Here is a 12,447-nt window from a genome sequence, read left to right on the forward strand (position 1 = left end):
CTGGCTATTTCCAGGACGCGAATGTTGCTGTCGACGAAACGGTCCCGGAAGATTCAACGGCCACATGCTCTGTTGGTGTCACCAATGATGACTATCGTGACTCACCATGTGGAGTCCAAGTACTGAAGGCGGGAAAGTGCGAGTATGTACATATATGTATAGCTTTGTTTTTTCTTCTTTTTTACCCGCTCAAGGCCACTGCAGCCTTGAAGAGGGGGTTGTATTGCCACATTCTTTGGTGTCGCGCACTCGCTCCTAAAACGGGTCTGCTGTAGCGCAAATCGCGCTAGGAATATTCCATGACTCGGCACAGACGGAAACCAAATTGTGCCGGATCTGCGAGACTATATATACCGAACTAAACCACCTGAATGCCTAGTGAGGGGGCTTATGTCAAATTCAATTCTTACACACTCTAACAGAACAAACTCCTGGCCTCGAGACATGGCACATCGCATGCGCTACCTTTCGTGCTCATGTGCCTGCAAATTTGGCCATTTCCAGCCAGCATGGTGTCTAAATAGCAAACACCCAGTGTTCCCTACAATGTGCTTCTAGGAAACTATATGACAACACTGCAGACGATAACGCTTGGTGCCGAATGCGGTATTTGCTCAGCCGTTCTGATGTGTGAAAACGCCGCTTATGCGCTGCATGCTGCTCATTGTTGCGCATGCCTATATGCGAGAGCCGAGGAGACTGTTCTTGTGCACTTCGCACGCGAAAGTGGGCGGCGCATTGCACTTTCTTGGGAAACGATACTTCACGTCATAGAACAATGAAGCATACCTGAATACTTCCTATTATACCGGTTGGGCCTCAAAATGTGTGTGCAGTAGATTCTCGCTAAGGCGAGCTCGAAGGGACGGGGAAAATCTGTTCGCCCTATCAGAAGTTTGTCTGAACATAACTGATCCTCAAAACTCGAAGGCTGCTATGCTTGGTGTACCAAACATCCCCTACAAAAATAATAAAACAGCTTTAAAACTAAGAATACGGGTAAGAAAACAAGTCATTAGATCTGCATGATGCGAAGTATTGCTCGATGCTCTTCTAATTGAATTCTTGTTGCTCTCCGGTTCTCTGCAAACCTCCTGTGCGCTGTCACAAATGCTCTTATTTACCCTAGGTTCAATTCTTCCCTGGATTCATGTGGTCGCGCAAAAAAGAGACCTAGGTATTCAAGGCGTTCCGAGCTGCATCGTTTGTAAACATAGCTGGTTCTTGTAGTTCTTGGGCAGTGCCCTCGCCATAATTATCCGCCTGCGGAGTTGCCCCGAAAATAATTATAGGTAGTACCGTACGAACGCTGCAAGTTTCCGTGTCATAGTAGCTGGTATAGATGTTTATGCCCTCATAAACACCATTTGCATCTCCTGTGGCTAGCAGAGCCATCTGCTCCAAGTCGGCCGATCCAAGCCTTTTGCCGAGCCGAGTAGTAGGCATCAATGGTGGCTGCAGATGTTCGGCTTAACCGGCTTCGTTTTAATGGGACTTTACTGCTACACAATGCTGGCGGAACCATCCTGCTTGCAGGTCCTGTAGGTACTAGCGCCAGAGTTCCCTCTAGTAATTTTTGTAGGAGACGCTGTGGTAAATGAAGCGGCCATGCTGCTATGCCGGTGAGCATTGTCAAGCAAATGGGAAGGGGTCGCTCAGTGCTCCCTCGAGTATTCTGTTTTTTTTGCCAATTATTTGAAACATTTGCAAACATGCGACTTCAAATTAAACACCTATACTAAAAATAACCTTCGATATGTGTTCGATAATTTTGAACATTCGCATCTGGGTAATTTTAATGAAACGATTGATGCCTTCTTATTTCTGGAGTGTCTCGCGTCTCTGTTACATTAAGTTTCGCATTGCCGATTAGAGTACCTGCACTCCAAGTAGGGTTTAGTAAGAAATACTTTAGTAAGTACTTTAGAAGTACTTTAGTAAGAAGTAAGAAGTACGCACGAAGCTAGACCAACGCAGTGTTGTTTCTTTTGCTTTAGTAACATTGCATTATGTACGGTGTTATGAAACGAAGTAGCCCTATGATATAACTATACATAATATGCTTTCAGCCTTAGTTTTCCCTAAAGCTCGGCGACTTGTACAAAGTCGTAAAACCTTTGACAGACTTGAATAGTGCTCAACGATTCATTTTATACTTCCACCGCTTCTTTTTACAGGAAGCACTACAAGGAGTATCTCTGCGATTTGATTTTCCGTGGTCGCGTAGACGTTCTGAGCACTTGGACTATGGACAAGCTGGAAAACGAACTCAGGAAACACAAAAAAGAGGTTCCCGTGTTCCCCTCGATGTCTAGTAATGAACTATTAGTACGCCTCCGCGAGGTAAGTCGCCTCGCTGGTGTGGTCGCAAGGAAGCGTCGCCGGGTGCCACCTCACTTTCCAAACTTGTGTCTAATAAGTGTTGCACTGAGCTGTAATGCTTTTTTTTACTTTAGTTTTGTTGCGGATGAGTGAACGATGAAGCATTTAAATATTAAGAGGAAGCTTTAGCTCGGGCCCAACTGCGACGTGGCCTATTCAAATACATGTAAAACGCACGCACGCTTCTCTGGGATAACCCCTTGACCGATTTTAATTAAATTTGTTGCAGTTGAAACTGAAAGTTAAATTCTGGTGACTGTTGGATGCGGAATTTCCATTGAGGGCCTGAGTTTTGTTGAAAGAATTTTCAAAAATTCAAAAGTTCGGGAAAAAAAAACATAGAAGCGCGAAGTTTACGAATTAATAGCTCTCCGTCAAAAACTGATATCATGGTTCTGTAAACGGTATCCATTAGATCATTCAAAGCGGACAAATTCCATATGTCAATTTATATATTTCATGAATTTGTTGCGCTGTGTACAAGGATTCTGCAAAAGCTGTATTTACACATTACAAAAATTTTTGAAGTTCATGTGTAACATGTCAATTTTGTTCCCGCTTTAGATGTACTATCAGATGCAATTAACAGAATTGCGGTATAATTTTTCATTGCTGAGTTACGGAGTTGTAAACCTGATAGTTTCGTCTTCTGAAAAATTGCCATTTTAGCCAATTTTTCGAAAAAATTGACGACCTAAATCAAGAATTCGGAACCAACAGTCACTAGATTTTTGGTTTTCTTTTAATGCAACAAACCTCATCAAGTTTGGTGTAGTCGGTGTCGAAAAAAAAAAATAACGAATTCTTCTTTTACATGTATTTAGATAGGAGCACCCAAGCCAAAGCTTCCCCTTTAAGTGGACGTCGAAATCGATTTGAGTTTTTCGTGCTCGCCTTAAAATTAATTTCATGGTATAACTCGGTCGGGATCGTTGCACCCAGTGTACGTTTCGTCGCTCAATGATCTGAATTAAATACAAACGATGCACAAGGAATTATTGTAAGTAAACTTCTGCAACTGCTTACAAGGTGTGTGTGTGTGTGTGTGTGTGTGTGTGTGTGTGTGTGTGTGTGTGTGTGTGTGTGTGTGTGTGTGTGTGTGTGTGTGTGCGTGTGTGCGTGCGTGCGTGCGTGTGTGTGTGTGTGTGTGCGTGTGCGTGTGCGTGTGTGTGTGTGTGTGTGTACGCACGCTATCTCTCTTTGTTGAAATTTAAGAACAAATATTGGAAGCGGCATCGGCATATTTAACGTGGTGTAACGCCCATTCCAAAAATCAACACCCAACATAGTTTGTTAACGTAGCGTTGTGGAGAACAAACATAATGCAAAGCGCAGCGGGGTGCTTACGTAGGGGTAATTTGCACGTGCAGTTTCGTTGGCACAAACACTGAACGCTATGTATATAGGAACCTTATACGCGCTTGCTTGACATGAGACTTAAATTTGGTCAGCTTAAACAAAATGACTGCTTTATGCACCGATTGCTACGTTTAATAGAAAACGCCAGATACTCCTCGTAGCTTAAACTACTACGTTTTATCGATATGTAAAGCTGGTAGTTGTGGTAACATACGCATGAAAGGGATGTATTTGTGTAGCTGTCATCTCATTTTTTTAAAGGAATGTTGCTGTCAGCATACTAATCGGCGGTGTGCCTTTGCTTATAGGATGGAACGTTTCAGTGAGGCCACACGGCCCTGCGTAAACCATTTAATCGGCTGATATAAAGGGCATATAGACTTTGTGACATGAAATAGTACTATTTAAAAGAACCGCCACTCACCCGTGGTGGCTGTAGTAAACCATTAGTACAGCACTGTAGGCATTTGCTTTGAGATAAGTGGTACACACGAACAGTGTGAGTCGTTTCATGACATGCTTTACGATGACTGCAACAGGTAGCCCAGGAGGACTAAGACCAATTATTAGAGAATTTTAGATGAGGGATTGCAAGCGGCTTGCGTATATACGCAGGAAATAGGGACAGCAGAACTGCGCATGCGCCGAACCAGACGTGTGCTTGTGTCCTTGTGGAGGCTGGCTCGTAATAAGCATCGCTGCCGCAAAGATGTCTCGTTGCTTTTGCCATAACGGCTCCCGAGATGCGTTCTGAGACGAGTCTAGCCAACACAAGCCTTCAAAGAAAGCACAATAGGTGTTGGTGCGCGTGGAACACGGCGACGCCGTCATTTCGTGGTGGATGTTGTCGTCGTCCTCCTCTGGATGATGATGACAACGGACGTATGCAGCCAACCCATACCTTCCTCCATGGCTGTACCATACGTATAGCGATCATACCAGACGCTAAACTTTTGGATTTCTTCTGCGCGGCTACAGCTGCAGCCCACGCACGTACATGCATTGTGCTTCTTCTCGGCCCAGACGCTCTGGCGTGTAAATTGAATATCTTTTGTAAAAAGTATTTCGTTATTTGGCTTTTCATGGTTGGATTTATATTTCAAGAAATGCAAACGCAACTGTGACTACATCTTGAAGGCGCTGCGAGTATGTGCGCCTTGCTTTTCGAGACGTCAAACCGCAGTCGTACCCAAGCGCCAGGGGGCCACAATACGTTTGGTTACTCCAACCTAAAACTCACTATTAGATAATGCTTGGTACTCGCGGAATATAGATGTCAGGATGGTAGTGATAAGACCGATCTTTTAGTTTACTCTATTCTTCTTTTCAGGTTGTGGCCCAGGTTCTGCCACTTGCGCCTTAAATCGCAGGAAAAAGAGCAAGCTCACAAATAATGATTTTCTAACTGTGATGGCCTTGGAATGTGTGATTTGCTGTGTGCCGCGCTTTTCAATGAAACGGAATAAAAAATATGTGCTGAATGTTGCTGCGAATCGAATTACTGGTTTTAGCCACGCTTTTTTTTTCCCGCCATGACGTATACTTGCAGATACACATGAGACGACAGTCAGCTGTACGCTCACAAATCGTATACTTTATTGCAAGTATTCTGATTACACACATCAATAAATTATTCGGCAGAGACAAGGAACTATAAAACAGGCAGCTTGTCCTTGCAGCCATTCACGATGTTTGAGAAGAGTAGCACTGGTTTGCCAGCTGCGCTCTGATGGTTAAAGAAAACTTCGAAATGAATGAATTTGCAAAGAAAGTGTGCAGTCGTCGTCAAAATGTGCACGATGTGGGTATTGCGAGGATGCCGAATCTCAGCCCAAGTTTAGCGTGCAGCCAGTAAATTATCGCAGCGCTATGCTGGTCGCGTTCACAACTGTACAAGTAGCAAAAGCTGAAATACAAGCTGTGCGTGCCAAGGTTTAGGAAATCTTTAGCTTTTTCGCTGATCCCGCGCCTCGTAAACATTTGACCGCGACTGTACGTTGTTACAATTGTATTAATTGTCGCATAGGATGCGTCGAACCAAACAAACGCTCACCGATCTATACGCACAATCTTAAGCGAAAAAAAAACACACACACACACTTTCTAAAGAGTTACAGCTCTTACGAAGTGATACTGTTGTACAACATGTGATGGCCTGGTGCTTACACATCGCAACAGTTACATTATTTGATGTTGCGTAGAGTCAGTATTTTTTCCTTGCCGTAGAAAAGTGGGAGCACAAAATTTTTTCCAGTATCTGGATATCTGAAGGCTGGGCCGAAATTATTCAATGGACGATTACTGTGATAGTGCCTTGTCTCGGCCTTATTCGAGCAATCCGTCGTGTGCTGAGCACAGACTCGCGAAGAGCGGCACACACACACCTTTGGTGTGATTAAAGCTTCTCTATTCTGGCTCCACATCCGCGTACATGAACCCGAAGGCAGCCGCTATGATGGCGACTCTTCACTTTGTTCGCTCAAGCACAAAAAAAATACACTATGCACAAATAGTTTTCGTTTCCTGAGGGCCCAAGCTTTAACTACATATACTCCGCCTCACCAGTTCTGTGCAGTAGAGTGGAAACGCAGATCACGACATGCAGGTCAGCTGCTGATCGCTACAAGTCTATAACGTTATAATGTCCTTATGATGGGTATATTCCTCCGTGCTTCTCACTACATTTCTTAACGCGATTTCTCTGCAAGCATCTTCGTAACAAGCAGCGTATGAACGAACGAGAAAAAAAAGTGAATAGAGGGCTGATACACGAGGCTTAGCGTGTTCTTCCTCCAGGTTGAACATGCGGCACCTTTATACAACATATACCACTGCACGGAATTTGTGAGGCGCAGTCGATTGGGAGTAGTACAGCGCTCTTTCAACGCAGACCGCAAAAATATACAGGCTCGTATGTACAAGATATATGTCATGATATGAATGAGATGAAATATTGTACGAAAAAGTGCGGCATCAGGGCAAATGAGTATGAGCGTAAAGCCACAGAGAAAATTTGACAGGAGTCCCGCAGAGCTTGCTCGGTTTTCATTTTTGTAACAAGCAATTCCAACAAATGAAATAAACTGGATTTACGAGACAATGAAAAAAAAAAGACTGCCGCAAGGCAGCTTTTTCAAAACATGCGCGCAGTCTTGGCAACACGCAGTTGAAGCTTCCCCTTAGTTTTTCTTTCTTAGATATCTCTTCACTTTTTACTAAACCATCTTTGACTAACCGTATTCTTCCGCTTCAACACTCAAGTACAAAAGCAGCAACGAATCGGATACAGCATTCTCATATCCACATTCAGGCCGCATGACACTTGCGTATAACGTAGCTTTACCGTGCAACTGAACTTGTTGGAAGGAATGAGCAGTAGTCTTTTATTGACTCGATTTCTCATAGTTTGATTTCTTCGCTCAGTTAGGTCACGCTCTTAACTCCCAGCAAACACCAATGAAGTGCTTTATGCCCGCCTTTTAATATTTCAGGTTAAACCTTTCGATGCACCGTCAAAGTCAATATTATTTCCTTCAGGGCATTAAAAAGGTGAACAGATGGAACTTACGATATGCGCAGCCCCGCACGAGGTATGCGGGCGCTCTAAATTTCTCTTTTTCGACACTGTTGAAATCATTTCGTAAACTGCGCAGCTAGGAGCACGCTACCGGTAATCTCGTTACCTTCCTGTTCGTGCCTTGCGCTTTCCCGCGCTCGTTAGACTACATAGAGGGGCGATTTGCTCGGAGTTAAGCTGACGCCTAACTGTACTGTACGTACTGCCTGCAAGGTAATGTTCATGCTCCAAAGTCTCGCAGTGCTCTTTCTGACCGACTTCATATAAGTTTCAGTGCTGGCATCACAGATGTCGCTGCGAGAATGTGTGAGCAGCACAAATAAGCCCGCAACACGTTGTCTTTCTGGAAACATCAGCACGTGAAGGGCGACGAGGGCACTGTTGCAATTTTTAAGGGCAACAGAATTGGACTACACTGTAAAATTATTTACACCCTTAAAGTGAAAAAGGGTGTAAGTGTGCCTATAACTCACACCCTTATGGTGTCCGTTACATAAATAACACCCTAAGGGTGTGAGTTATAGACACGTTTACACCTTTTTTCAATTTTAAGGGCGTACATTATTTTACAGTGATAGCGGCTGTAGCCTGAACAGATGTTGATAGTGCTGCAAGTGTTACTGTGGTGTGCCGTGACAGTACGCGGTGTTAGTGACGGATTGTGATTGTGTGTCTATGCTCCTTTCTTTCTTTATCTCTACTTTATCACTTGACCTCCCTCTCCCCTCTTTCCCCAGGGTAGGGTAGCAAACCGGATCTTCCCCTTTGGTTAACCTCCCTGCCTTTCCCCTTTCCTCTGTCTCTCCCTCAGCACGTGAAGTTGACAGCTCGTCTCGCGAACAAATCTTTTCGGTCTCTTCGCGAGCACAGTAATTATTAGCCCCATTAGAATGCTACCGGAATGATATCCGCTGCAATGCCGACAGCAAGGTTGAAATGATTAGTTATCAACAAGCCAAGTTAACACAACGGCAACACATGTACCATTCTTGTTGTTTATGTACAAGTCTGTCTCGCAGTCATCTGCCATCCGCGCGCTCGGCCTGGCTGCATAAGTCGTCAACGCGAACAGGACATTCGGGTGACCTTGTTTTCAATTCCCAATTTGGACGTGTCGCAAGTGCGCACATCGCTTTTCATGAAATGAGAGTTGTTACATGAGCCGAAGTACAAAAGTGAACTGGTGAATAGCAATTGTCTGTCCTGTTCTCCGAAATATATATTTTCTTTGTCGCACTTCACGTTTTCTTTTTGGCAAAACTGCTACGAATGAAAATTGAAGCCACTGTAATCATGCAAAGTGTTCAGCCCAAAGGGGATGTCCTTCCAGTACTCTTCCGAATAATTTCCTAAAAGTGCCTGAAAACGTAGTCTAACCATTACATGAGTGTAAAAACTCCTCATTACTCGAGCCCCTGTACCGAAGCGTGGCGAGGCGCAGAATTGGGCCGTCACCTGCCCCTCCAAGGATTCACTGACGTTTGGAGTTAGACGCATACCAGATTTGCCAGTATGTCGCATTCGGAAGCACGTGTTCGCTGTCCTTGTAACGCTCCGAAATGTGGTGAGTGTACACAGAGGCCAACTTACGAGAATGATAAGGCTGCGAAAATTGCAAGCTTGGGCACAGACTGTGTAAGCACTCCGGTGCCTCTCTATAATCCTCATGTTTCTTGTCTTTTGTAATTCTTTACCAAGCTTTCGTTGCTTTGATTGGGGCTAAATATGTTCTACGTTGCGTCACTGAACACAAGAGAAGCCACACATTTGGCGTTGCCCCCTTTTTTTGTGTGTGGTTAAATAGATAGCGGGCGTATGCTCATTGGCTGAAGCAAGCATGCGAAAAAGTGTCAGCGTGGTTAAACATGACTCGCTCGATTCGCAAGCGTTGCGCGGAGTGCGTGGATGTTGAGGGATCCTGAGCGCTCGCACTGACATGGCACGGGAAAACATCGGATACATAAGAAACAGCGTCTTCGATGAGAGGTCTTTTCCGTGTGACAAAGCTTATGCGGATTAGTGCATGACAGCGCAGCTACGCTGAAATGGACAGCTAAGTTCGGCCGCGAGAGGGATGTGGAATCTCGCCAAACGTGAAATACTCCATTTGCAGTTTGCAACGGCTTGGTAAGGGTGAGGAGTAGCATCACCTGGATGGCGGCTTGAAGCAAACATCTGGCAATTAAGGGAGGCGCTTATATAAGAGACCCATTTGCGTTAGTATAACGCTATGTGGATGAAATTTATCCAAAATGTGAAATTTAATCTGCTATTTTCGAATGCTTTGTTTGGTAATATATTATCCAGTTATTTTTATGTGCCTCTTAGAAGTGGATCTGGACTTCGTGCCAAGCTCAGGAGTGTTACAATGTAGCCTATATTGCTCGTCGGCAAGATTGAAAATAAGCTCAAATATTAATTTTCGTCTAATGTTAATATTTAAACAAATATTTAATTTCAAGTATTATTGAGAACGTTGGTGAGCTACCTAAAATGCGCATGACCAAATTTGTTTTTCATTACAATTGGACCGAGATATTTGTAGTTTACATGTCCTTGTGCGTGTGCATGCAAATGTTGGCTGATAAACGAGTCATGTTAAGCTAAGCACAATAACTTTAGGCGCGATAATTTTTGTGCATACGCAAAAAAAAAGCCTAAAACTGAAAAAGGAGAAAAGTTGAAAGTTTCCAAAGTGCATATTGCTATTTCAGGTGATCAAATCCCATGAAGTTTGGCTGGAATGCAGACCAGTTTTTCCAAGAGAAGTGAATCACTTCAAAATTCGCCTGCTGCGTAGGTAGTACTCTAAGAACCCTTGCGAGCGTCCTCTTCAAGGCGCTCTTTCATTGCTGCCCTGCGACGACGAAATTTAGCTTCAGCTGTCGTTTTTCCAAATATTCTTTTAATTCTTCTCTGATCTCTCTGGTTGATCAGAGCGATCAATTGCCGAGTTGGAGGACGACCAACTTCATGAGAGCGCCCTCAAATCTTTCGTGGCCTTTCTTGAAGCAAAGTATGGATACTTCGGCAGCCATACAGAATATTTTTTGGGGGGCGCAGAGCTACCGAATCGTGTTGTTCAGTTTTGTGTTTTTCCGAGAACACAACGAGACAACAGCTATTCGCCTGCCAGCTTCTCATAAACCGGAAGCCGGGCTTTCGCTTCAGCGATACTGGTGGAAATTGTAGAATGAGCGAATGCCGGCTTAGCCACTGGTAGTGCTCGCTTGTGCTTACGCGAGGATATATATATATATATATATATATATATATATATATATATATATATATATATATATATATATATATATATATATATATATATATATATATATATTGAAAGAAAATCACAACTTTTCTGGTCCACATCTCGCCTTAAATGTTTTAGCGATGAAATTGATGATTTGCAACAAGACGATTTGCGCTGGAAGGCAGACCACCGGGTATTTTCTTTCTTCCTGAAGGGCAGAGGGAAGCCAAGTGTGTGTGTGCGCAGTAATTTGCTTTCCGCGCACTAATAAAATAGACGTTTCTTTGGAGAAAGCCTGCGCGGCGTCCTGATTGAGATTAATTTCTTTCATGCACCTTCTGCGCACGGAAATGGAAGACCATTGTATAATGTTGAACTTCCAGATTTTTTTTTTTACTTTCTGGAAAATGTTTTTGTCCCTTTGCTGTTTAGAGGTTTGCCAAGAACAGAGTTAAAGCGTTCTGTTCTGAATAAAAAGGCAACACATTAGATCCCCAACGTTGGCGCTGCAAACAGCAAAAAGAAGAAAAAAGAACAACTCTCTTCTTGTTTGGTCTCGGTGCATGATATGTATATAGAACTCCGCTTCGGTAGAAAGGTGTTATTGTGAGCTTTGGCGCCGGCATTGAGCATGATTTTACTTTAGAGCGCAATCCTGCAGGCATTTACGATAAAGTAAAACTGGTCCTTTAGGGGACCTTCTGGTTAGTGTAGTCATTCTTCCGTCAAGATTTAGACCCGTGAGCAAAAGTATACGGACCAGCGATTGCGCGATGAAACTCATTTTCTACCCGCCGTGGTTGCTCAGTGGCTATGGTGTTAGGCTGCTGAGCACGAGGTCGCGGGTTCGAATCCCGGCCACGGCGGCCGCGTTTCGGTGGGGGCGAAATGCGAAAACACCCGTGTACTTAGATTTAGGTGCACGTTAAAGAACCCCAGGTGGTCGAAATTTCCGGAGTCCCCCACTACGGCGTGCCTCATAATCAGAAAGTGGTTTTGGCACGTAAAACCCTATAATTTAATTTTAATTTTAAACTCATTTTCTCCTGTCTGTGAACGCAACCAGAAATTAAAGACTGCAGTCCTTGGCATCACACATTTTCTAATGCAGTCGTCAGTTTCCGCTTACGCGTGTTAATTACATTGAAATTCTATTTCTTCAGCGACCCTATGGTCCGTATACTTTTGCTCACGGGTGTACGCGCCTCACAGCGGCGGACGCCAGGGGTGCGATCTTGTACGCGTTCCAAAATAGAACGGAGGCGGTCCGTTCCACCGAGCCGCACACGCTTGGTCAGTTTGAACGGTGTCGAACGCCATGACGTCAATTGTGAAGTGATATCTGCTGTCAATCATTCCGTGTTGTCTGCTATCGGACGAACGCAACGGAAGGGACCGCCAATTTCGCGACGGAAAGAACGGACCGCCTCCGTTCGAGTTTGGAACGCGTACAAGATCGCACCCCTGGTGAACCAAATTGTTTCGCTATATGACGAAGTTTGGTCCGACCGCTTTCTTTTTAACAAATCTTCGTCATTTGCTCTTTGCAAGTTCGTTTTCTTTCTCGTGTTTATCTCGCTATATATAGTTTAGGTGGATCGCGCTTGCAAATATCGTTTTTGAGCATCCCAGTTTTGAAATACGCCTTTATGCTTGCAAAAGAAACTTCCATTGTCGCATCACTGACGCAGTCTATCCGACGTGCTCTGCTCGAGCCCTGAATCGACGTCGCAGTTTTGTGCTTCGCTCCGCTACTCATCGCGCTTGTCAGGCTTCCTCTTCCGGAACCTCGAACGTTGAGTGGCAACTACTTGGGTCGGAACAAAGCGTAAGGCAGTTAAAAAAGGTAGATAATCTGACAGGTGCTCGCAGTGCG

General features: G+C 44.2%; 1 protein-coding gene across 1 annotated transcript in view; it reads left to right on the forward strand.

Annotated features, from left to right (window-relative positions):
* Nucleotides 1-5,222, forward strand: part of LOC135897420 (E3 ubiquitin-protein ligase RNF31-like) — a 55,232-nt gene extending 50,010 nt beyond the window's left edge. The window contains exons 10-12 of the mRNA XM_065426032.1: nt 15-142; nt 2,178-2,343; nt 5,072-5,222. Coding sequence (XP_065282104.1) covers nt 15-142; nt 2,178-2,343; nt 5,072-5,104 — 327 coding nt within the window. The 3' untranslated portion in view covers nt 5,105-5,222. The remainder of the gene's footprint in view (nt 1-14; nt 143-2,177; nt 2,344-5,071) is intronic.
* Nucleotides 5,223-12,447: the final 7,225 nt, after the last annotated feature.

This window comes from Dermacentor albipictus, chromosome 1 (assembly GCF_038994185.2).
Source record: "Dermacentor albipictus isolate Rhodes 1998 colony chromosome 1, USDA_Dalb.pri_finalv2, whole genome shotgun sequence".
Classification (NCBI taxonomy): domain Eukaryota; kingdom Metazoa; phylum Arthropoda; class Arachnida; order Ixodida; family Ixodidae; genus Dermacentor; species Dermacentor albipictus.